Raw genomic sequence first — 22,962 nt, forward strand, 5'->3', positions numbered from 1 at the left:
CTTCAAGCTTAGGAAATGGATTAACCATTTGGCAAGGCTGGATATGGAGCTATGATCTCATCAGTGTGGATACTGAATATAAATACTTGTACTTCTTTTGCTCTCTATTCTAATTAACAACTTCCATTTCATGGTATACAAAGAATTTATTTGAGGTGTTTCCCCGTTTTCTTTTCCTTCCACAGATGAAAAGGATGTTGAATTAGAAGAAATGCTGAATATCCCTTCAGCACACACTCAAACTGTGATTCCTGCTCCACCTACCCCACCTCAGAAAGGAAAAGGGAAAACCCCTAAAGGTAAAGAAAAACACAAAGAGCCTCCCAAAGAAGAGGAGCCACCACCTCCTGCTCCAAAGGAAGAAGAGAAAAAGGTAAAAGACTCCTGGTCAGAGGCTTTAAAATTTGGTTGTTTTTCTATCACAAAAGTAAAGCTTCAAAAGAATGTGAGTGGGAAAAGAGGAAACCAAGCAAAGTGCTAAGAGGTTTACAAATATTATGTCATTTCATCTTCACAATACCCATTGAGGTAGGTTCTGTTATATCCTCATTTTATAGTGGAGGAAACTGATGCAGATAGTGGTTAAGTGACTTGCTCAGGGTCACACAGCTGATAAGTATTGATAGCTAGAACTGAGCTCAGGTCTTCCTGGCTCCATGTTCAGTACTCTGTGCACTATGGCACCACCTAGTGGCCTCTAGGAATGGGGTCAATAGAGTGTTCTCTGCAGTTAACACATGCCTTCAGGATTGCTGCATCATCCTTTTTAAGGGGGCAAAGCAAAGATTGGTTCCCAGGCTGACTTTCACTGAGCTCTCAGCTTCCATGGGAAGGTCACTTATGTTTTCCGTTTCATCATCTGAAAAATCTAGAGGATTGTTGTGAAGATTTAAGTGAAATAATGTTTTCAATCATCTATTATTTTATGATTTTTAGCAAACAAATATATGACCAGGAAATAGATAACAAAATTAACATAGGTGTTTTGTTGTTTTTTTTATGATAAGAAAACTAATTCTACTCTTTTTTTATCCAGAGTCCTGATTTGCTCCCACTGGGTCCTGCTCCCACCTTTCCTTGAATGCCCTCTCTAAATCTAAAAATGAGGGAAAATCATCTTTTCAATATTGCTACATTAGCTATAACAGCAGGCTGGGCAGAAAAGTAGAGTAGAAAGAACCTGGGCCATATCAGGAACAGTTAAAGGGGCAGGGGAAGGGAAGGGATCTGTTCGGAAATAAACATGACGTAAAAACAGAACATACCAATTTCTGAGGACTCTACCCTGACAAAATCACATATTCTTGAAGCATCAGAGAACGTGCACATGGGGCGGGGAGGGGTGCAACTGCACTTGAAGTCACAGAACTTGGATTTAAATTTCAGATCTTAGGTCAGCTACATGCTAACTGTATGACCTAGGACAAGTCACCTAACCTCTCCTGGCCTTGATTTCCTAATCTGTGAAATGAAAAGGTTGGCTTTGTTATTGTTGCTGTTCATCCTTTGTTTTCAACTAGGACCAGTGCCATCACAAGTGATGACTTGTGCATGAATTGAAGTTGTACAAAGCCATCAGCCTCACTCTCTCTCTCAGAGTCATCAAAGCCCAGTGGCAGGACAAAAGTCAAGATGACTGATGATGGCCTGGGATGCAGTGGATGCCCTTGGCATTTTAGATGTCTGACTAAGATTATCTAAGCATTCCACAGTGCCTGTATCAGCGGTCTTTGTGGCTATTGGGACAAATTGTTCTCTTCTGCCCATTCTGCTGGGGGAAGTCTTCACATGCTTGGGTTAGACATAATCCCTAGGCATTTAATAAATTCTCACTGACTGATTATGAAGGCTTTAAAAGGCTAAATAGATGGTTTTATCTTCATCAGGAGTCATTGGAGTTTATTGAATAGGAGGAATGAAATGGTCAGACCTGTGCTTTCAGAAGATCAATTTGAGAGCTGAGTCAGATGGATTCCAAAGGGGAGACTCTTAAATCAAGGAAGCCAACCAGAGTACGACTTCAGTAGCTAACCTCTAAGCTCCCTTCGAACCCTTAATCTGTCATCCTACAGGTTCTGACCTAGGCACTGCTGCTGCCAAGTATGCCATGTTAGAAAAACTACTATGTATCTCTGTGCCTCAGTGTTCTCATCTGTAAAATGAAACACTTATACTAAGGGATCTTTATCTATGACATTCTGTGGTTAATAAGTTAGTGCCACTTCTCCTCAGACTTCTGGTGTAAATTCACTCTACTTTCTACCAAACAAACAAAAATTTTGCTTGTACTTTCCAGTCATCTACTAGTATTTTCTCAGAAAGCAATTCAGGCTAAAATGGGAGCATAGAAAGGCCATAGAAAACTTACCTTAAGGGGGGGAAAGTCTCACTCAAGGACTCTCAACCCACTGAGAACCAATCACTTAAATTCAGACAAAGCTACCTGGTGGTTTTCCATATGAGTTCTGTATAAGGGAACAAGAAGAATAAGGAACTCACTTCTCACAAGTATGGAGAATCTAAGCACAACTTTTCCATAACCTGAATCTCTGAGGTTTGCCTTTCTGAGATAGCCATGTGTAATATAATGCCAAGGAAAGGCAACTTCCCAAGGTTCAGAATACCAGCATAGGTGCTCTCCATTTTATTCAGTGACCAACCAAGAACAGAGAAGATCAAAACATGACATCATTCCAAATACAGCATTTACTAAGAGTGATTAAATAATCTCCAAGTACTACCCCACCCCAGGACCTTCCAATCATTCAATCAATTACAAAGTCTCTGTTCTAAATACTTCTCCACCCCTAGGCTATACCTTAATTAAGTCCACCACAAAGCCCCTCTTCTCAAATGGAGATTAGTTTCCAAACATAAGGTCAAAAGTTCCCCACCCCTGGATCACAATTGAATCTACCCCAGAGTTACATCAAGTTTAAACACAGCACTTAATACCCAAATGGAGGTCTTTTCTTCATCTTGACAGGAGACAAGTTCTCAGCAATCTTAGTTCCTGGGGAGACAAGGCTTAGCAAGGCCATAAAATACATTGCCAATCCCTTCATGAATTTATCCTCTGTCTGTAGAACAGTCCTAGAACCCCTGAACACATTAGCAAAGCCCTCTCCCAGGATTTCTGTAAACATACAACAAGAAAATCCTTCTTCAGGGCTTCTGAACCAACAGAAAGGCTCCCAGACCCCTGCAACAGTATTCACTCTGTCTGCAGGACAGTCTCCAGACCCCTGCAACAACAGCACTGTCCTTCACCAGTGGACAGTATTCACTCTGTCTGCAGGACAGTCTCCAGACCCCTGCAACAACAGCACTGTCCTTCACCAGTGGACAGTATTCATTCTCTGTCTGCAGGACAGTCTCAGGGCTTCTTAGTGAACAGCCAGGTTCCAGGACTTCTTCAACAAAAGGACTGTCTTTCACCAGTGGACAAATCTGGCAAAATAACATCAAAACAGACAGACAAAGTACCAGCAAAACAGCCATGTCTCCTCAGTCCTTGGCAGCTCAGGGGGCAGGTCTCAAAAGTCCAGGGCAATTCAGAGCGGCCACCAGCAATTCTCTTAGTCTCTCTCTCTCTCTACAAGGTGCTGCTTCCAAAAAGATCTTCCGCCTCTCTCTTGTCTCTCCAAATCTACGTCACCAGCTCCTCCCAGTTCAGGACTTTCTTTTCACATCAAAAAGTCCATCCCACAGGTGGGATTAACAAGCTCTGGGTTTTAACACAATCAATTTGAAAACCAAGCCAATACAGGGGAATCTTTAATTGCCATTACTATCACACCATGTAATAGCTTTCTCTACTCAAAGAGAAGGCTGAGGGTCACCTGCTCATGTTGGGCAAGAGAGGGTGATCTCTGGAGGTACAAAACTAAGTTGGAAGACTTTCCAAAGAATCGAGGCATCCTGCCCACATTGGGTTTGGACAGGTTGAGTAAAACAGGTTGGAGGTATCTTTGTCAGCATCCTTGTGGCTGCACAAGTGAGCTCCATAACTGGTAAACAAGTAGTGAACATTACATTAAAATCTGAGGCCTGTTAAAAAGTCCTACTATAAAAGCCTGTTTTATCTAATTATCCCTATGTGATTTATGTAAAATGTCAGGCTGATTAATACTGATTGGAATAGAGTAGGAGTCCTAATGAGTCATACCTCACACCTTAGAGGTAAGATTTGAACCCAGATGCTCTGAATCCAAAACCACTGTATCACTCCACTGCCTCATGAAGCAACTTGTCCTATTGTCTCCTAATCAAATCCAAATTGATGCCACCTTCTGGTCCAGACCAAGTCCCAGATTCTTCATGAAACTTTCCCCACACAGTTTCAGCTCTCTCATGGTGGAATGGAAAGAGATCAGCTGTGTTTCTTTATATGTAAAATGAAGGGACTGAACCAGTAACTTCTGAAGGTTCTTCCCAGCTCTAACGTTTTATGATGCATTTGCAAGCCCTGAATTCTGTGGCACATCTTATGTGCACTTTTGAATCAATGCATTTTGGGCACAATGCATACTATTTTGTCGTTATTAAGTGTTTTATTTGTATAGGTCTGGCCTCCCAAACCAGACATCATTTGACAGTAAGATTCTGATCTTATGTTTCATGTATCCATCATCGCTCCTAGCAATTCTGAGTATGGAGTAGCTACTCAGCAAATGCCCTTTGTATTTCGTTGAATTTAATCTATGCTCATTGGTTTAGAGCAGTAAGCAGATTCTTTAAAACTAACTGTATTCTATTCCATAGGAAGAAGTAGAGGCAGAAGCCCCTCCACCAGAGCCCCCCTTTATTCCCACCTTCCAAAGACTAAATATTTCATGTCCTAATGGGCTGACAGTGACCTTCCTTGGCTACCTTTCTCCAGGTTAGTACTTTGGGTCAGATGCATTTTAAGAACTATGGATACAGTCAAATCATAACTAAGAACAATATATTTCCCTGATCAGAGACATCCAATACCAAAAAAAAAAACATTTTCAAGGTTACTAAGAGGTAATTTGGCATAATGGACAGAGGGCTTTCTTAGAGTCAGGAAGATTTGGGTTCAGGTCCTACTTTTTTTTGCTTTTTTGGAAGGCAGTTGTGGTGACTTACCCAAGATCATCAGGTCCTATTTTTGACCCATACTATCTGTGTAACCCCAGGAACATCACTTAACTTCTCAATGTCAAGGCTGTTCTCTAAGACTATAAATTATATACGTGCAAGATCTGCCTCAATGAAGGGGGTTTCCACAATGGAAGTTCACTTCATTGGCAAAATCATGGGCCCTGATTGTCCCCTTCCCAAAAAAGGTAAAATAAACAAGGTTATGTCCACATCCTGACAGATGCTTCATAGAAACAGTGCTTTGCTGATGTTGTTACACTAAATTCTATTAAATAAAAAAGTCCTTATAACAGTTGCTCTCAACAACACAGTACTGGGCACAGGTGGTGCTTGGTATAAGCAGAATGAAAGAGTAGATCAGAGGAGGAAGGGGACAGGGAAAAGAAAGATGGAAGGAAGGAAGGAGAGAGGATGGGAAGGAGGGAGACAAGAGGGGAGAGAGCATTATTATCATTATTCCTATATACGAGCATATCCACGGATTGTTATTTGTCAGTAACACCATGAATACCTTGCAACTAACCTCACTGTAAAGTCACAAAGTCTTATTGTCACATCATTTAGCCAAATGCCCATTTATCGCACTGTTCTGATGAAAGTAGCTGCCTCTCTGGTTATCATCAGAGTCAAAGAATGTTAGAGTGAGAAGGAGATCAAAATAGTCCCACTGCTCCATTTTACAGATTGGTCAAGAGTTGATAATAATAACAACAACAATAGCATTTATATTGCACCTACTGTGTGTCCTGGGCACTGTGCCAACTGCTTTGGGTGCTATTGTTATCCTCATTTTACATTTGAGGAAACTGAGGCAAAGAGCATTTAAGCGGCTTGCTCAAGCTCACACAGCTAGTAAGTATTTAAGGTCAAATTTGAACTCAGGCTTTCGTGACTTCAGGTGCAGTGCTCTGCCCACTGTGCCACATGACTGCCCTGGAATCATCTAGCCAGTTGATTACAGGTCCAGAATCAGATCCTTGAAGTTCTGACTGCCAATCCAGTACTTTTTTTCCTTTCTAAATAGCCCCCATTCCCCAAATAACAAGAATCCTCCCTATTAAGTAAAGTCTAAATTCAATAAATCCACTTGGCATCTTGGTTGCCCCACCTAGTCTGTTGAGGTGAAATCTCCCTGTATAAATCTCATCATGAGATGTCAGATTCTGTATACAATATCAATAGAATTTTCAGCATCCTCAAATTAGATGCCTTTATTTGAATTACTTGGTCCGGTGCTTTCCTCCTTTACATCTCTCTGGGAGCTGGGCACAGAGAAAATGAGAGTTTTGAGAAGAGGCAAAAATGGAGGATTCTTTTTCTAGTATGAGGCACTGCCCTTGGGTAAGTCACTTAACTTCACTGGGCCTCAGTTCCCTCATCTGCAAAATGAAGGAGTTGGACTAAATGACCTCTAAGATGCCTTCTGGCTCTGTATCTGAGTCTATTCCAGTTTCCTTCATAAAATTTGTTATAATCATATCAACAAAGTATTGTAACTATGGACCCCTGGACACAACATGGAAACGACCTTGTTCAACAGAGCGAGAAATTGAAATGATTTTCATTAAAGCAAGAAAAGGAAATCCCAGCTCCACAATTCCCCTCTAGAGCATTCAGTTGACAAATAATCTTCCTCTTTAGGTCCACACATTGGGGATGATGAACATACCTGGGACATCATGGTTCGGCAGAGTTATCCTCAAAGGGTGAAGTACTCTCAGACACATAAAACCGTAACACCACCAATAGAACAGGAAATGTCCAGAGTTATTAACAGTCAAGGGACTGTTGTCAAGTACATGTTGGATGGGTCTACACAGGTAAAGAAACTTGTTGAAGATTTGGATGCATTTGAGACACCAGAACTTGTCTCCTTTGTAGGAGTTTGAAGCCCATGGTAATTGATCAATTATTCTTGCTATAAGTTGAATTGCCACAAGAGATGGATCAGGGAGAGGGAGAGAAGGATGACAGTCAGAATATTTGAAAAGAGAATCAAATATCAAATTGCTACAGTATCACTGGGTAGATAAAATTGATCTATAGAGAAGAGAGATAGTGGGACTGGCTTGTTTGCATAAGATCAGAGATTTAGATGTAGAAGAGATCTCAGGGAAAGCCCAACTCTCTCATTTTGCAGATGAAGAAAATAAGACCCAGACAGGATACTTGCTCCAGATTCACATAGGTAGTAAGTAGAAGAATGGATATTTTAAACCGTCATATGACTTCACATCCAACATTACCCATTTCACCAAGTTGTTCTCTCTCAGTATGTAAGTGGAAAAGGTCTAAGTCTAGTATCTCATATACTGGACATGTCACTCTCTAACTAAAAAAGTTAATTGTTAGGCTAAAATTAGCACACGTGGCAGAGAATTGATCCATACTTTATTGCATCTCAGTTTCAGAGACTGAATTGAGTTTACAATCATCTGCCAAAAAAAAAAACAACCCACAATCATGCCAACTCTCCATCTACTTTAGTCTTGGCTTGTAGCTTTTTCTTTTCTTTTCTTTTCTTTTTTGGCTCACAGCTTTTTCAAGTTAAATAATTTACCACCAGTGCAGTAGCTGAACCTCATAGAAGTAAACATAATATTGAAAGAATTAATAAAGGCATTTGACATGTTAAAAGTGCAGACAATGACTTTCCCTGATACTCAGATCTTACTAATTTGTCCCTTTCTCCCTCCCCTTCATTCTCTGAGATCTTTCTCCTTTGATTTCTGCCCTCTATCCATCACCCCTAATTCTTCTATCTTCAGTCTTGCTCTTTCCACTGGTAATTTCACATCTGCTCAGATATACTCAACTCTCCTTTATACTTTTTAAAAATTCAAAGACTCAGAAAGTCTTAGAATTGGAAGCAACTGGGGTGGCTAGGTGATGCAGTGAGTAGAGTGCTGGCCCTGGAGTCAGGAGGACCTGAGTTTGGATCCAGCCTCAGACACTTAACACATACAAAAAAAAACCTAGCCGTGTGACCTTGGGCAAGTTACTTAACCCCAATTGCCCTCCAAAAAGAAAAAAAAAGAATTGGAAGCAACCTTAGAAGCAATTTAATTCAATTTAATCCATCCTGCCTAAAGATAGTTCATCATGTAGGCTAGACCTCTAGTAATAGTAAATCTATTGCCTTTTGAAATACACTATTCTAAAGTTTTATCTCATTTTGAAATAGCACCTATAACAGTGCCTGGCACAGTAGACATTTAATAACTGCTTGTTGACATGACCTACTGACTTAATTGTTAGGAAGTGTTCCCTTCTATCATGGTGAATTTACCTCTTAGAAGTTTCTACTCACTGCTCCTGGTTCTGGCCTTTGAGGCCAAGTAGAAACTGCTTAATCCTTCTACGTGACAGACCATTACATAGGGCAGCACTTACATCCTCCCTGAATCTTCTCTTCTACACACTAGAGAAGTAGTTGTACTTACTTTAATTGATCCTAATATGCCATAGACCTGAAGTGGATCAGTATACTAGCTGAATGGTATAGTAGAAAAAAGCCTTGATTTAGGGTCAGAGGGACCCAAGTCAGAAACCCAGTTCTCTTACTATCAATGTGATCTGAACAAGGTGTATATCCTCTCTGGGCCTCAGTTCCTCTTCTATAAAAAGAAAGGATTGGATTAGATGGCCTCTATGCATAGAGCTGCTTATCTTGGTGTGTGTGTGTGTGTGTGTGTGTGTGTGTGTGTGTGTGTGTGTACTTTCCAACTAATCAATGTCCTTTCCAAATAGTAGCATTCAAAGGTGATTTCAGATTTGAATGCTTTCCCCAAATAAATAACTGAAGTCCTTCCACCCAGCATTCAAGGTCCTCCATGATTCAGCAATAATCTATTTTTCTCATTTTATATTCTAATACTTCCTTCCCTTCTTTTACAAGACTCTTTAGTTAAACAAGACTAATCATTCTTCCTTAAAAATGCCCCAACCTTGGAGCAGCTAAGTGGTGCAGTGAATAGGGCACAGGTCCTGGAGTCAGGAGGACCTTAGTTCAAGACACTTAACACTTACTAACCATGTGACCTTGGGCAAGTCACTTAACCTCAATTGCCCTGCCTCCCCCCCTCCAAAAAGCAAAAAAAAAAGTACATAAAAAATGCCCCAACCTTTGTCATTTCTGGAATTTTTCTTTTGCTGTTTCCTCTGTTTGGAATATGTGATCTAGGGAGAGTCACTCTATTTGTCTGGGTCTGTTTCCTCATTTGTAAAATGAGGAAGTTAAGCTATTCAAGGTCTCTTTCCAGCTCTATATCCTTGATCTTGTTTATATCCTTCCATTAATCTTCTGTAAAAGATTCACCTCCTGTGGCCATGGTGATTCATTAAATAGATTGAAATATTATATCATACATCACGAGAAACAGCATGGTACAGTGGGTAAAGAGCTGGCCTTAAAGTCAGGAAAATAGCTCTGCCATAGATTGGCTATGTGACCCTGAGCAAGTCAGTTAAACCCTTGTTGCTTTAGGCAACTCTCTAAAGCAACAGTGGCAGAAAAGCTATTCATTTCCATTGGTAGAGGCAGTTTCCTTACCTGGGAATTCTGTATATTCCTGAGATTACAGGTCTAGTCCCTATCATAAAAGTAGGAAAATGTGTCTGAACAATTACAGAAGGAGTATCCAAGCTGTTACAGTAGTGATGTGATTAGAAATTCTTATGTATGGATTAAATATGTGTGGGCTATCAGTACATTCAACAAACTTTATTACAATTATTAATTCAAACAAGGCCATTCGGTTGCCTACTGACTCTGTCAAGTGATTAGAACCCCACTGGTCTATTAGATTGTATATACTAATTAAGTAGGCTTCCAAAAAAGTTGCTAGAAATCTCACAGAAACTACATCTGGCCTAAGAGGCATATGTCCAGGAATTAGGTTTTTTTCTTCTGATCTCTAGATTTCTCTTTTCCATATTGACTCTCAAATCAGTCTTAGTGTGACAATCTGTTCTTTATTATTGAACCATATCTCTCTTATTTTGTGAAGATTAACCTGAAATATCAATGTTGTCTTTAGATACTCTTTGCAGATGGTGCAGTGAGCTATAGTCCAGATTCTGGTCCTGTCTTTGCCCACTCAGACACTCCTACAACCCCAGGTTCAACAGACATGAGATACTCATTTTGTCTCCCGAAATCAGAAAATGCCCCATCTGATGCCATCAGCATAAAGAAAGGTAACATTGGTTGCTTTTGACCAGAGTGGCTTCAAGGAATGATTTTAGATGATCTAAGAACCAACCCCTTCTATATGCGTCATTGCAGGCTGGAAGAATTTGTGTGTATATTTTTTACCTGACCTTTCAAAAATCTGCTATTTTTTTTCTGCTTTCACTCAAGCCATGGGATCATATGGTTAGAGGTGGACCTCAGCATTCATCTAGTCCCACCCTAGATGACAGAACTGAAGTCTAGGGAAGTTAATTGACTTACTTAAGGTCACACAGATAGTGTCAGAGGCAGAATTTGAACCCAAACCATTTAATTCTAGAACTAGTACTCTTTCTACTATATTGTGCTACCTCCTGGTTAACTGTTTTCAAGACAGTTTATTCTTAATTTTCCACATTAATAGAAGTGGATTTTCCACATAGAAATGAGTCATGTCACAGATCATTCCAAATTTGCTCATCTTAAAAACCATTTCTCTCTGGCTTTGGATGACCTTTTAGTACTTACATTTGAATGTGGGTGTGTCTGATGACACTTTATGGTTTAGGAAGGACATGACCTCCTATGACACTTCTATAGTTATATTTCAGATTGTATTTTGTAAAACTCTACCATATACTGACCATGTGCTTTGGACTATGTTGGCAATTGGTAAACAAAGATTAAAAAAAGATACATTCTTTTTTTTATCTTCTATTGGAGGGATATAACATGTACACACACACAACAAAAGAATAATTCAAGGTAGAGTGTAATGCAGACAAAAGAGGGATCCAAACAAAATACTCTAGGAACATTTGAAGAGGGAAGAAGTACCTTTATATCAAAATGCAGTGAATTGTGTAGATAGATGCTTTATTTCCCCCAACCAGTTTACAAGTTCCTATAGAACAAATTATGTCTTATGGGATCTTCATATCCCCTACAGGATTTAGCAGATGGTAAAGACTCAATTGATTTTTAAGTGAACTGATGTTCTGAGGATTCATTATGTTTCAGGTAAGAAAAAGGAGCCACATAATGCCAGACATAAGAGGAACCGGGTAACTGTCCATACTGTGCCCTGTTCAGCTCTACCCACTTTCTACTACAGGCTAGATATGGTGTAAAACATTCTCCTTGGGACAGAAGCCATCTCTGGGAGGAGAAGTTAAGCTTTTGAGAAGGAGGTGGGGGCTCAGTTCTTGTGTTATATGTTATGCTGTGATTACTTTCTTTGGGGAATATGTCAGACCTTCACGAGGGGTGTACAATATCTTTAACCCCACGGGCTATCAGTACGGATAATGCCCTATAAGTGTCTTTGAAAGGCCCTAAGGCTTAGACAGAGGAGAAATAAAGGGAAATGAAGAGGAAAGGAAAAGGAAAGAAGAGAAAATGAATAAAGGAGGGAATGATAAAAGAGATGGGAAAGATAAGGAAAGGAGAGAAAAAAGAAAAGAAAATGAGGGGAAAACAGTGAAAATTATACAACTTGGTACTTAGTAATACACAGTAGGATGTGAGCTCCCATAAGTGTTTATATTTTTATATTCCAAGTACCTAGCACAATGCTTGGCATGCAGTAGGTGTTTAATACATGTTTTCGATTGATCCATTGATTGACACCCCTGAAATAGGGTGTTTATTCCTGCTCCCAAACACCAAAGAACAGATGGGAAACAGATGTGACATTCCCTCCCAGACTAACACAAAGCAGCAGCTTAGGTAAAGATGCCTTTTCATTCCAAGCTAGATGGATGTCAGACCCACATATTTCTAGGATCACAGGAGGCAATAAAGGTACTTAAAAAGAAAGCAGCATTGATTTTCTTTTTAAACAGATTTTATTGATATCACTTACCTTTCCCCTAACCCAGAAGTGGGGAACCTGAAGTCTTGAGGACACATGTGCCCTTCTAGGTTCTCAATTGTGACCCTTTGACTGAATCTTGACTTTACAGAACAAATCCCCTTAATAAAAGGATTTGTCCTATAAAACTTGGATTCAGTCAAAAGGCCACACCCAAGGACCTAGAAGGCCACATGAGGCCTCCAGATAGCAGGTTCCCCACCCCTGCCCTAACCCTTCTCAGATAGCCATAGCTTATAACAAAAAAAAATTAAAAAGCAGAAGAGGGAAAAAATTAAGCAAAGCAAATCAATACATTGAAAAAGACTAATGTTATATGCAGGGTCCCACACCTGTAGACTCTCAACTCTTCAAAGCACCAGGCGAAGATATCTTCTCATATCTCTTCTTGCGGGGGAGGGCAAGTTTTGTTCTCCAAAATTTCATAACATTAAGTTTCCACTTACATTGTTGTAGGCATCATGTATATTGTATTACTGCTTCTGATTACAAAACTTTGTATCAGTTCATATAAATCTTTTTATGTTTCTCTATATTCATCATGTTTGCCATTTCTTATAGTATAGCAGGATTGCTTTCCACAATGACTACATGAATTCATAATTTCACCAACATTGCATACATTACTATGCTTGTCTTTACACAACTGCACCATCATTGCCTTGGTCCCATCTCTTATTATTCTTTCCAATTTTTTCCGTGTACAATGAGACCTCGGTGTTTTTTTATTTGCATATCTCTTACTATTAGTGATTTGGAGTGTTGTTTCATATAGTTGCTAGTAGTTTGCAATTCTTCTTTTGAAAATTTTGTTCATGTCCTTTGACTAACTATATAGGGTGGAGATAGTCTAACTGTACCCTGCCCTCATCAGACTTCATCTGGAACATGGGTGGGGAACCTGTGACCTTGAGACCACATGTGGTCCTCTAGGGCCTCAAGTACAACCCCTTGACTGAATACAAACTCTGAATCCCAAAAAGATTTGTTCTGTGAATTTTGGATTTAGTCAAAGGGCTGCACTTGAGAACCTAGAGGGCCACATGTGACTTCAAGGCTGCAAGTTCCCCACCACCAATCTAGAATATTGTTTTATTTCTGGGCACTATAGTTTAAGAAGGACATTGACAAGCTGTAGATTGTCCACTTGGGGGCAAATAGCATGATGAGGTGCTTTGAGACCATATCATATGAGTATCAGCTGAAGTAAGTAGAAATGTTTAACCTAAAGAAGAGTAGATTCTTGGGAGGAATATGACAATTGTCCCAAAGTATTTGAAGGTCTATGACAGGGAAGAAGGATCCAGTTTGTTCTTTTTGACCCCAAGAATTAGAAGCAGAAGCAGAGGGTAGAAGTTACAAAAAATTAAAGCTTGATATCAGCAGAAACGTTGTAACCCTTAGAGCTGTCTGAAAGTAAAAGTGGATTGCCTGGAGAAGTTGTGGGTTACCTGTCCTTAAAGGTCTTCAAGCAGAGACTGGACACTCACTTGTTATTGTGGGAATTTGTTTGTTGTATGAGTTAGATTAGATGTTCACTGAGTTTTCTCTTAACTCTCAAATTCTGTGATTTTGCAAAAGAAAGAACAAACATGAAAGTGGGGAATTTTAATCTAAATGAACATCATTTTTTAAATAATAGACTTTAGGTGACTGAGGCAAAGGCTTTTTATGGTATATTTAGTATGCACAGATGTTTTAATATACTTATGTTGACAGAAGTTAAGAATGAGTAATTTGAATTTCAGTTGTTTTTTTAAAGAAATATACTTTATTTTACATACTTTATATGCCACATTTACTTATATAGTTCTCAACTCACATAATTAGACTTGCACATATATTTTATGGGGAAAAAATATTTTTCTTTTCCTGTGGAAATATGTTTTATCTATGCCAGAGCCAACACAAGCTTGAATTAAAGAAGCAATTGGCTGTTTTCCAGTAGCTCTTTGAAGAGAGGGAGAGGAACAGGGCACTACTACAGATTATTAATATTTATTCCTCTCCTTCTTGATTCTGTTTATCTTCTGTGGGTTCAAGGACATCTGGTGTCCCATAGACCTCCAATTCTGTGGGGGAAATGTGAGCATTGAGTTGGATCTGTTGCAGCTGCCTAGTCCTTCTTCCTCTAGGGGCTTCTAGGCCCATACCTAAAATCCAAAAGGAGGGGAAATTCTAAATGTAAACACCCCGTTCACATTATTTCCAAATCATTCCACTCTCTGCTACTCTGTTTCACAAACACATGAAGCCCATTAGACTCATTACCTTGATTAAAGCAGCCCTCACTTTTTTGAGTATAAAACCAAGAGCCCATCATCTGCTCACTCCTCACTCAACTGACCCAGAGTCCATTACTAGGTTCTTAGTCTTACTTAACTTAAATTGACTTTGCATATCCATTAATCATCTTCTGTAGGGTGTGACAACTGTCTACAAAATTTTAATAAAAATAAACCTATGTGTACTTCATGACTGAGCTCAAATCCCCAGTTCCTCCTGGAAGCCTCAGTAGGAAATGACCTCTCTTTTCCCAGAATAGCCCTTTGTACTTCTCTTGTGTTCATGTGGAGTGTTTTATATATTATATAAGTTCTTTAAGGTTCTGTATAAATATGTGTAAATATGAGTCCTTATAAGAACCAATACTCCTATCTTCTTGACTTTGGGAAACTTAATCTCTCTGGTCTGGAGTTTCCTTATCTATAAAATGAAACTGTTGGACTAGATTGCCATTAGTCCCTTCTAATTATAAAATCTATAATCCTATAGCCTGTGCTGTGTTGTGCCAAAATATTTTAATTAGGGAAATAGCATATAAACTTGTAAGATATAGGTAATGTAACATATTGATTAGAACAATAGTTACATGAAAAATACACTAAGTACAAATTAAGTATGTATTATTGCTTGGCTACTGCTGTTTAACTGTTTCAGGCTTCAGCTTTCTAAACATTTCCTTTTACACATATCTTCTCAGCTTTCTCTCTCATCTTCAGGGTAGCCCCCATAGGGAGGGAGAGATGAAACAAGCATTTATTAAGCACTTTCTGTGTACTAGGCACTGTGCTAAGCACTTTACAAATCTTATCTCATTCGATCCTCACAATAACCCTGGGAGGTAGGTGTTATTATTACCCCCATTTGACAGATGAGGAAATTGAGGCAAACAGAGATTAAGACACTTACCCAGTGTCAAACAGCCAGGTAGTGGCTGAGGTCAAGTTGGAACTCGGGTCTTCTTGACTCCTAGTTAAGTACTCTCTCTATTTGCTGTGCCACCTAGCTTCCTACTCTGCTGCCCTGGAATCTTAGAATACCAGAACCCAAAAGAGCCTTGGAAATCTTCTTCAATTCTTCATTTTGCAAATAATGAACAAATAAAGAGAAACAGGGTCACAGAGCTAGTAAATGAAACCCCAGGGACTCAAACATGGTCATCTGATGCCAAGCCTGGTGCCCTTTCAAATCCACTAGTCTGCCTTAAAGCCCTTGGCTCCTCCCTGACTGTTGAGCAAGGTAAAAGTGCCACTTGTCTCCCCAGTCTTTCTCCTTTGACTCTGTAGTATCTTTCTGTCTACCTTGGAGAAACAGCTCTTCATTACCTGCCAGTCCTCAGCCTAAAGCCAGCTGGACAGAGCTCCAGATCCCAGAATGAGCTCAGTTCAGCTCTCTCCTATCTCAGAATGGAGGGGAATTTCATGTTTCTACTGAGTCTTTCCCTGTTATGTGAGTGTTACAAACTATCCCTTGCTTCTTAAAAGAACTGAGCCCTATTTTCCCCCAGAAGAATTTTAAAAGAATTTAACTCAACAGAGCAGGTACTAAAGATGTTATAGCAGATTGCTATTTTTTAGAGTAGGATAAGGAAAATGAGATCTAATATAAGAAACGTCTACAAGTTTTAAAGAAGAAAAATCATATTATCACTATTAACACATTATAATATGTGATAATGCATTCATATAACAAATATTTTTTTGTACTCAGATGGATTGAAGGGGGAAAGAGTGGGAATTGTGGCTAGTAAAATAAATAAGCAGGTACATCTTGGAGAGATAATGTGGAGTAAGAATTGACAATCGACCCACTTAGTCATCAAGGCATTCTCTTAGAGTTTTTGACTTTCCTAGAATTGCCAAACATGTTTGGTAAATGTCTACCTCAATTTCTATTCATGTAGGAATACTTTGAGGGAGTCAGCAGAGAGCTTCAATGCTATTAAAAGGCAGTAGAGATCATAGTGAGGAGATAAACATAGGTTTTAGGTCAGGAAAAACTTCCTAACAAGGATCACAATCCCAAAATGGAATGAATGTCTAGAGAAGTGGTGGGCTGTGCTTCCTTGGAGGTCCTTACGAAGATGCTAGACAATTGCTTGCTGGGCATGTTATAATACTGATTCCTTTCACATATGTGTTAGACTGGATTGCTGCTGAGGTCTCTTCTAGCTCTCAATTCTGTAATCCACAGAACAATAAAAATTTGGGGGCTTGATTGATGTAGCCTCACCCATGGAGAGCTTTTTTCAGAAGTATATATGAGAAAAAATGAAGTACCTCCCCACTGATTGAGAAATGTTTAAATAAACTATGGTATAAGAAATTATGAATATAAAGAATTTAGAGAAGCATTGGAAGATTTATTGGAACCAATACAAAATAAGCATAAGCAGGAAAACTGTATGTACAGTGACTACACAGATGCAAATGGGGAAAAACAGTAACGACAACTGAACTGAACCATGTAACTATGAAAAAACTTATCCCAAAGAGAAAATGAACTTCTGAATACATTTTTATTTGACAAAATGACTCCTTTACAGAAGTAGGGGACTTTGAGTATGGAACAAGGCATATACTACCAGACTTGGTTAATGCATTGGCTGGTTTTGCTGAACAGCTTTTTCCCCCTTCTTTTTTTTTAATTCTTAGGTGTAAGGTATTGCTCTGGGAAGGAGATTGGGTAGAGATAGAATCAGAAATGAAGGCAATGTAAAAAAATTTTAAATCCATAAAAATGTTAATTTGGAAAAAGGTTTGTGTGAAAAGAAGTGTGCTAGGCACCAAAAGAGATACAAAGATGAATGAGACACTGCCTTTGACCTAACAGGGCTTGCAATGTAACAAGAATGATAAGATGTGGGGCGGCCAGGTAGCACAGCGAGTAAGAGCACCGGCTCCAGTGTTGAGAAGACCTGGAGATCGAGTCCCAGGCTCAGACACTTAGCACCTACCCAGAAACACCTGGCCATGTAACCTTGAGCAAGTTACTTAACCCCAATTGCTTAGGGGCGGCCAGGTGGCTCAGCGAGTAAGAGCACCGGTTCCAGTGCCGGGATGACCTGGATCAAATCTGGGCTCAGATACTCAGCACCACACCCAGAAATAACTGGCCGTGTGACCTTGAGCAAGTTACTTAACCCCAATTGCTTAAAAAAAAAAAAAAGAATGATAAGATGTGTAGAAATAAACATAATACAACATAAAAGGTGATAAATGCAAAAAGTAAGCCTTTTCCATTAAAAAGGGTGTTATATATGTGTGTGTATGTGTGTATGTGTATGTATATGTGTGTGTATGTGTGTGTGTGACTGGAGCATATTGGGAATTATGATGACTCAAGTTAGGATATCTCCTACTATCATATCAGAGGCTCTGTTTCAAGCATAAATGGTTGGTGTAGGTCTAGATAATTTAGCAGAGTCAAGTTTACTGTCTCTTGGTTGTTCATTGTCCTTTGTTCTTAAAAAGGACCAAAATTACATCACTGTTAGAGTCAAGTTACAATGTGTCCAACTGTGGTGATTAGATCAATACAAGCTCAGGTTGGGCACAAATAGTCCACGTGAACATTTGGGGTGGATTCTCTAAATTTGTGCATCTCATAGAGCACAATGCCTTCTTTGACGAATGTATACCATGCTGGGCAGTCCTTCACCAGCATCTCCCATGCCATGCAATCAGTTCCAAAATTCTTCAGAGGAACTGTCACTTAAGCTCCAATAGAATATAAACTCCTTGAGGGTAGGCACTGTTTCGTTCTTGTCTTTGTATTCCTGATACCTAGCATCATGTCTGGCACATAAAAGGCACATAATAAATGCTTGTTGATTGATTATTCTAAAAGCTGACTCTCCCAGCTTTATGACCAGCTTTTATGATGTTTAATCAAATTTATTAGAGGCATTTTCAAAATCAAGAAAATGCAACTTAGTGGCAATCCTAAGAAGTGCTGGATGGCTTTGGTTGTTATGATATCCTCCCTTGGATCACTACTGGAAGGAACACTGGACTGAGAGCTGTAGATGTGGGTGATAGTCCTGGTTCTGCCAGGAAACTTTCTTACTTGGGGAAGTGACTCTACCCCTCTAGTCTTCATTGTCTTCGTTTGTATATTTTACCTATGATTCCTTAATTTTCTATAGTTATCTAATTTTACCTCCTAAGTATCACTTGGACCTGCTAGAATGAAAGCTATGACTATGGCTCTGGATGGGTATATCTCAGTCACCAGAAACAGAACAGGATAAAAGAAGGGGTGGGGCCACCATGTAACTACAGCCTACCTGGACAAAAAGAGAAAATTCAGAGTTTGAAAAAAATCATGGTCCTGGCACAGAGACATGATGTAGTTGTGATGGAGACATCTGAGCCTTTTGTGCCAAAAGCAGAGCAGTTAATAACTTCTTGCTTACCTTAGTAATGATTTTATCTTTCTAAAGGCAAAGGATACAACAAAGTGAGGTTTTGTTCAGAATCTTAGACTAATTATCAGGGAGGAATTAGTTGCAGGAACCATGGGTGAAGTGACTACTCCATTCTCGAGTTTAGGACCAAGAAGTGTAAATTTGAGTCATCTGACCTGCACCCAACAGGGTGAGAGGACAGATTTCATCGGATTAAGAGGAAGGCCAGTTAGTGTTCTATGGACTAAGAAACTTCAGGGGAAGTCATCCTAGGAGGGACAAAAGAGTCCCAAGAAAGAAATTTTGAATGAAACAGTGCCAATGAGGAGGGGAAATAGGTCTTGTTTGAAGAGACCAAGGTATATGCACAGAGAACCCACCAACCAAATTAGATATTTGAAAGACATAGGTAGAAGATGGACCAGGTCAGTTAATAGATGAATGAAAGCAAAGCACTGATCCTACAAAATTAACACCAGGAATACTAATTCAGAATGAACTTGGAAGAGCAGTGAGAAAAGTTGGAGGCAACAAAATGGATTTTTTGAAAAGCTAAATTAGGAAAAAGTGGGAACAAGGAAGAGATCATCATAGGTGAGTAGGTCAAGGATAGCTGATAGCAAAGAGAAGGTAGAACCATTTAATTCTTATTTATTGTTTTCTCAACAAAGAAGAATGACCTTTACACTGGAAATGACAAAACAAAAATGGCTGGCAAGAAATTTTTACACAAATAAGGAGACAGTAAGAGAGTACCTTGCTACTCTTAATAAATTCAAGTCACCTGGCCCAGATTAACTACATCCTTCAGTCCTGGAGAAAAAGATGTGATTGCTGAGTCATTACCAGTGATTTATGAAAGAAAAACAAAATAGAGGTGAGAGGTATCATAAGATTGAGAAGGACAAATGTGATGATTTTAAGAAAAGAGAAAAAGTCAGTCTGCAAAGTATAGACTGGGAACTTGATTTAAAATTCTTGGGAAAATTCTCAATACGGATTCTTAAAGGGATGATTCACATCTAGGAAGTGAAGCCATGATTACACACTAGATGCACTAGAATGAATCTAAGAAGATGAAATTTAACAGGGATGACTGTAAAGTTGTGCTCTTCTGTATAAAAAATCAATTTCACAAATAGAAGATTGGGAGAGGTGTGGTTAGACAGCAGCTTTTCTGAAAAAAAAATCTGAGGATTTTAGTTATCTAAAAATTCATCACAAGTCAGTGTGATGGGGCAGTCAAAAAAGATAATTGGACCTTGGGCTAATTTAAGAAACCAAAGCTTCTTAAACAGGTAATAGTCCCATTGCACTCTACCCTCAACAGACCTCAGCCTGTGCATTGTATTCATTTCTGAGCACCATTGTTTTAAAGGATCATTATTACCTGCTAGGGTGTTCAGAGGAGGGCAAAAAGGATGGGGAAGGGCCTTGAATCAATGCCATATAAGGATGAGTTGAAACAACTGACTTTAACTCAGAGAAGAGAAAAATTATGGGGCACATGAAAGCTGTCCTAAAGTATTCAAAGGCTTGTCATGTGGAAGAAATATCAGCTTTGTTTTGCTTGGCCAAGAATGAATGAGGAATGGAAATGCACAGAGGTCAATTTATACTTGATATCAAGAAAAACATCTTAATGATTAATGTTGTACAAGGCCTTGAGGGATGGTGGATACTCTCTATGGACGTCTTCAAGTAGATACAAGACAACTATTTGTTGGGTATGTAATTAGGTAGGGAGTTCTTTTTTATATTAGTTGGACTAGATAGCTGCTAAAGTACCTTCCAACCTTAAAAATCTATGTTTCTATAGCTAATCAATTGACAATAATTTGCTAAGTATTTACTATGTACCATTTATTTCATTTACCCACTGAGAAATATCATTGAGGGAAGCAATCAGGTCAGCTGTTGAATTAATAATAGCACCTATTCCCAGGACTGTTGTAAAGATAAAATGAGATCATTTTTGTAAAGTATTTTGTAACTGTTAATGTGTTATATAAATGCTATTGTTATTATTAAGTTATAATTTATCAAGAGATAGATGCCACATTCATATTATTATATTTGTTCATCTTTCTACAGGAAAGGGTCACAAAAATACATCTCTTTTATTACAAAAGGGTGACTCCCATGACCAAACATCTTTTCAACTCTCAGGGACTGGGGAAATCCAGGTGGGCACCTGGTTTACTACCACACCTACAGGCATTCGAATTGGCACCAAAGGATTAGAAAGACTACCAGACCTGGAACCATATTTGTCATTTCAGGCTACAGATCCTGTTGATGGAACGGTACTGTGCATCGTTTGATTTCTTCAAATTCTTCTATGAAGTCTCTAAGCTTGTTAGGCCTTTGTCAGTGTTCAGTGCTAGGTCTCCACTGCCTCCAACATGGCAAGGCAAAGAGAATGGGGCAAGCCTCAAAAGAGCCATTACAGAGTCAATTCCATGAGAACTGATTAATTATCAATTGATAAGCACCAGGGATACAGAGGGAAGCAAAAACCATGTCTACCCTCAAGAATACACATTCTAGTGGAAGAGATAACATGCAAACAAGATGATATATATGGACTACACATATACATACAAGATGCATTCAAGGAATGTATATATGGTGTATGTATATACATACATAGAAAGTATATGGGGGTATGTATACACATACATATGAGATGTATATGGTATATAGACATACATGCAAGATGCATAGAGGTATATGTACATATACATACATATAAGATGTATACGTGGTGTGTGTATATATACATATACACACATATATAAAATATGAGATGTATGTGGGATATGTGTATATACATAAAAACAAGATATGTATGTATGTACGTACATACAAGATGTATATGGGGTATGCAACTATATGTGTATATATACATATATGTATACATACGTCTATACATATATACACAAGATGTGTACGAGGGAAATTGGAGGTAATCTTAGACAAAAGGTCCAGGGAGAGATGAGAAAAAAAACAGTATTTGAGCTGAATCTTGAAGGAAGTCAAGGAGGCCAGGAGGTGGAGACAGAGAGCATTCCAGGAATGGAGACTAGTAGGTGAAGACACATAGATTTAGAAGTTATTGAGGAGCATTGTGTGAAAAGAATAACAAAAAGGCTAGTGTCCCTAGACTATAGAGTACTTGTAAGAGAGAAAAGCATAAGAAGGGAGGAATGGAGCAGATTATGAAGGTCTTCAGAAGCCAAAAAGAGGATTATCTACTTCCTCTTAGAGGTGATAGGAAACTACTTGAATTGACTGAATGGGGTCAGACCTAGCTTCGGCAGATGAGTGAAGGAAGGACTGGATCATGGAGAGACTTGGTAGGGCAGACCAACCAATAAGTAATTTCAATAGCCCAGGTATGAGACGACAAAGGCCTGAACCAGGGCAGTGGCTAAATCATTGGAGAGAATGGGACGTATATGGAGATCTTGCAAAGAGAGAGAGAGATGACCGGATTAGCCTTTGATTGGATATTAGTGGATGGCCCAGGGTGCAAGCCTGGGTGATTGGGAGGATGGTGGTACCAATAACACTAATAAGGAAGTTAGGATGTGGGGAAGGTTTTAAGGGAAAGATAATGAGTTCTATTTTAGGCATGTTGAGTTTAAGGATATCCAATTTGGGATGGACGATGATGATGATGATGATGATGATGATGATGATGATGATGAATCAATATCTAGAATTTATATAGCATTTGCACAGCACTTTACAAATATCACATTTGATCCTCACAACAGCCCTGGGTGGTAGATTCTATTGTTATCCCCATTTTACAGGTGAAGAAATTGAGACAGACATAGATTAAGTGACTTGCCCAGCTAATAAGCGTCTGAGATCAGATTCAAACTCAAGTCTTCCCAGCACCAAATCCAAGACTAAGCATTTGGTGGATGTGAGACTGAAGGTCAGGAGAGTTTAAGGCTGAACAAATACATCTAAGAATCTTATTATAGAGACTGTAATTGAATCCATGGGAGCTACTGAGACCACCAAGGGAAATAATATAGAGGGAGAAGAGAAGAAGGCCAAGGGCAGGCTCTTGGGACATCAAAG

The 22,962-nt window shown here is 39.1% G+C and overlaps 1 protein-coding gene across 1 annotated transcript in view; it reads left to right on the forward strand.

Moving 5' to 3' along the window:
• SPAG17 (sperm associated antigen 17) overlaps positions 1 to 22,962 on the forward strand; it is a 266,279-nt gene that overhangs the window by 173,486 nt on the left and 69,831 nt on the right. Inside the window, exons 24-28 of the mRNA XM_069089276.1 lie at positions 186 to 373; positions 4,765 to 4,882; positions 6,769 to 6,947; positions 10,167 to 10,326; positions 20,959 to 21,170. Coding sequence (XP_068945377.1) covers positions 186 to 373; positions 4,765 to 4,882; positions 6,769 to 6,947; positions 10,167 to 10,326; positions 20,959 to 21,170 — 857 coding nt within the window. The remainder of the gene's footprint in view (positions 1 to 185; positions 374 to 4,764; positions 4,883 to 6,768; positions 6,948 to 10,166; positions 10,327 to 20,958; positions 21,171 to 22,962) is intronic.

This window comes from Petaurus breviceps, unplaced genomic scaffold, assembly GCF_028583685.1.
Source record: "Petaurus breviceps papuanus isolate PSGF00001 unplaced genomic scaffold, PetGlider_PUasm1.0 186, whole genome shotgun sequence".
Classification (NCBI taxonomy): Eukaryota; Metazoa; Chordata; class Mammalia; order Diprotodontia; family Petauridae; genus Petaurus; species Petaurus breviceps.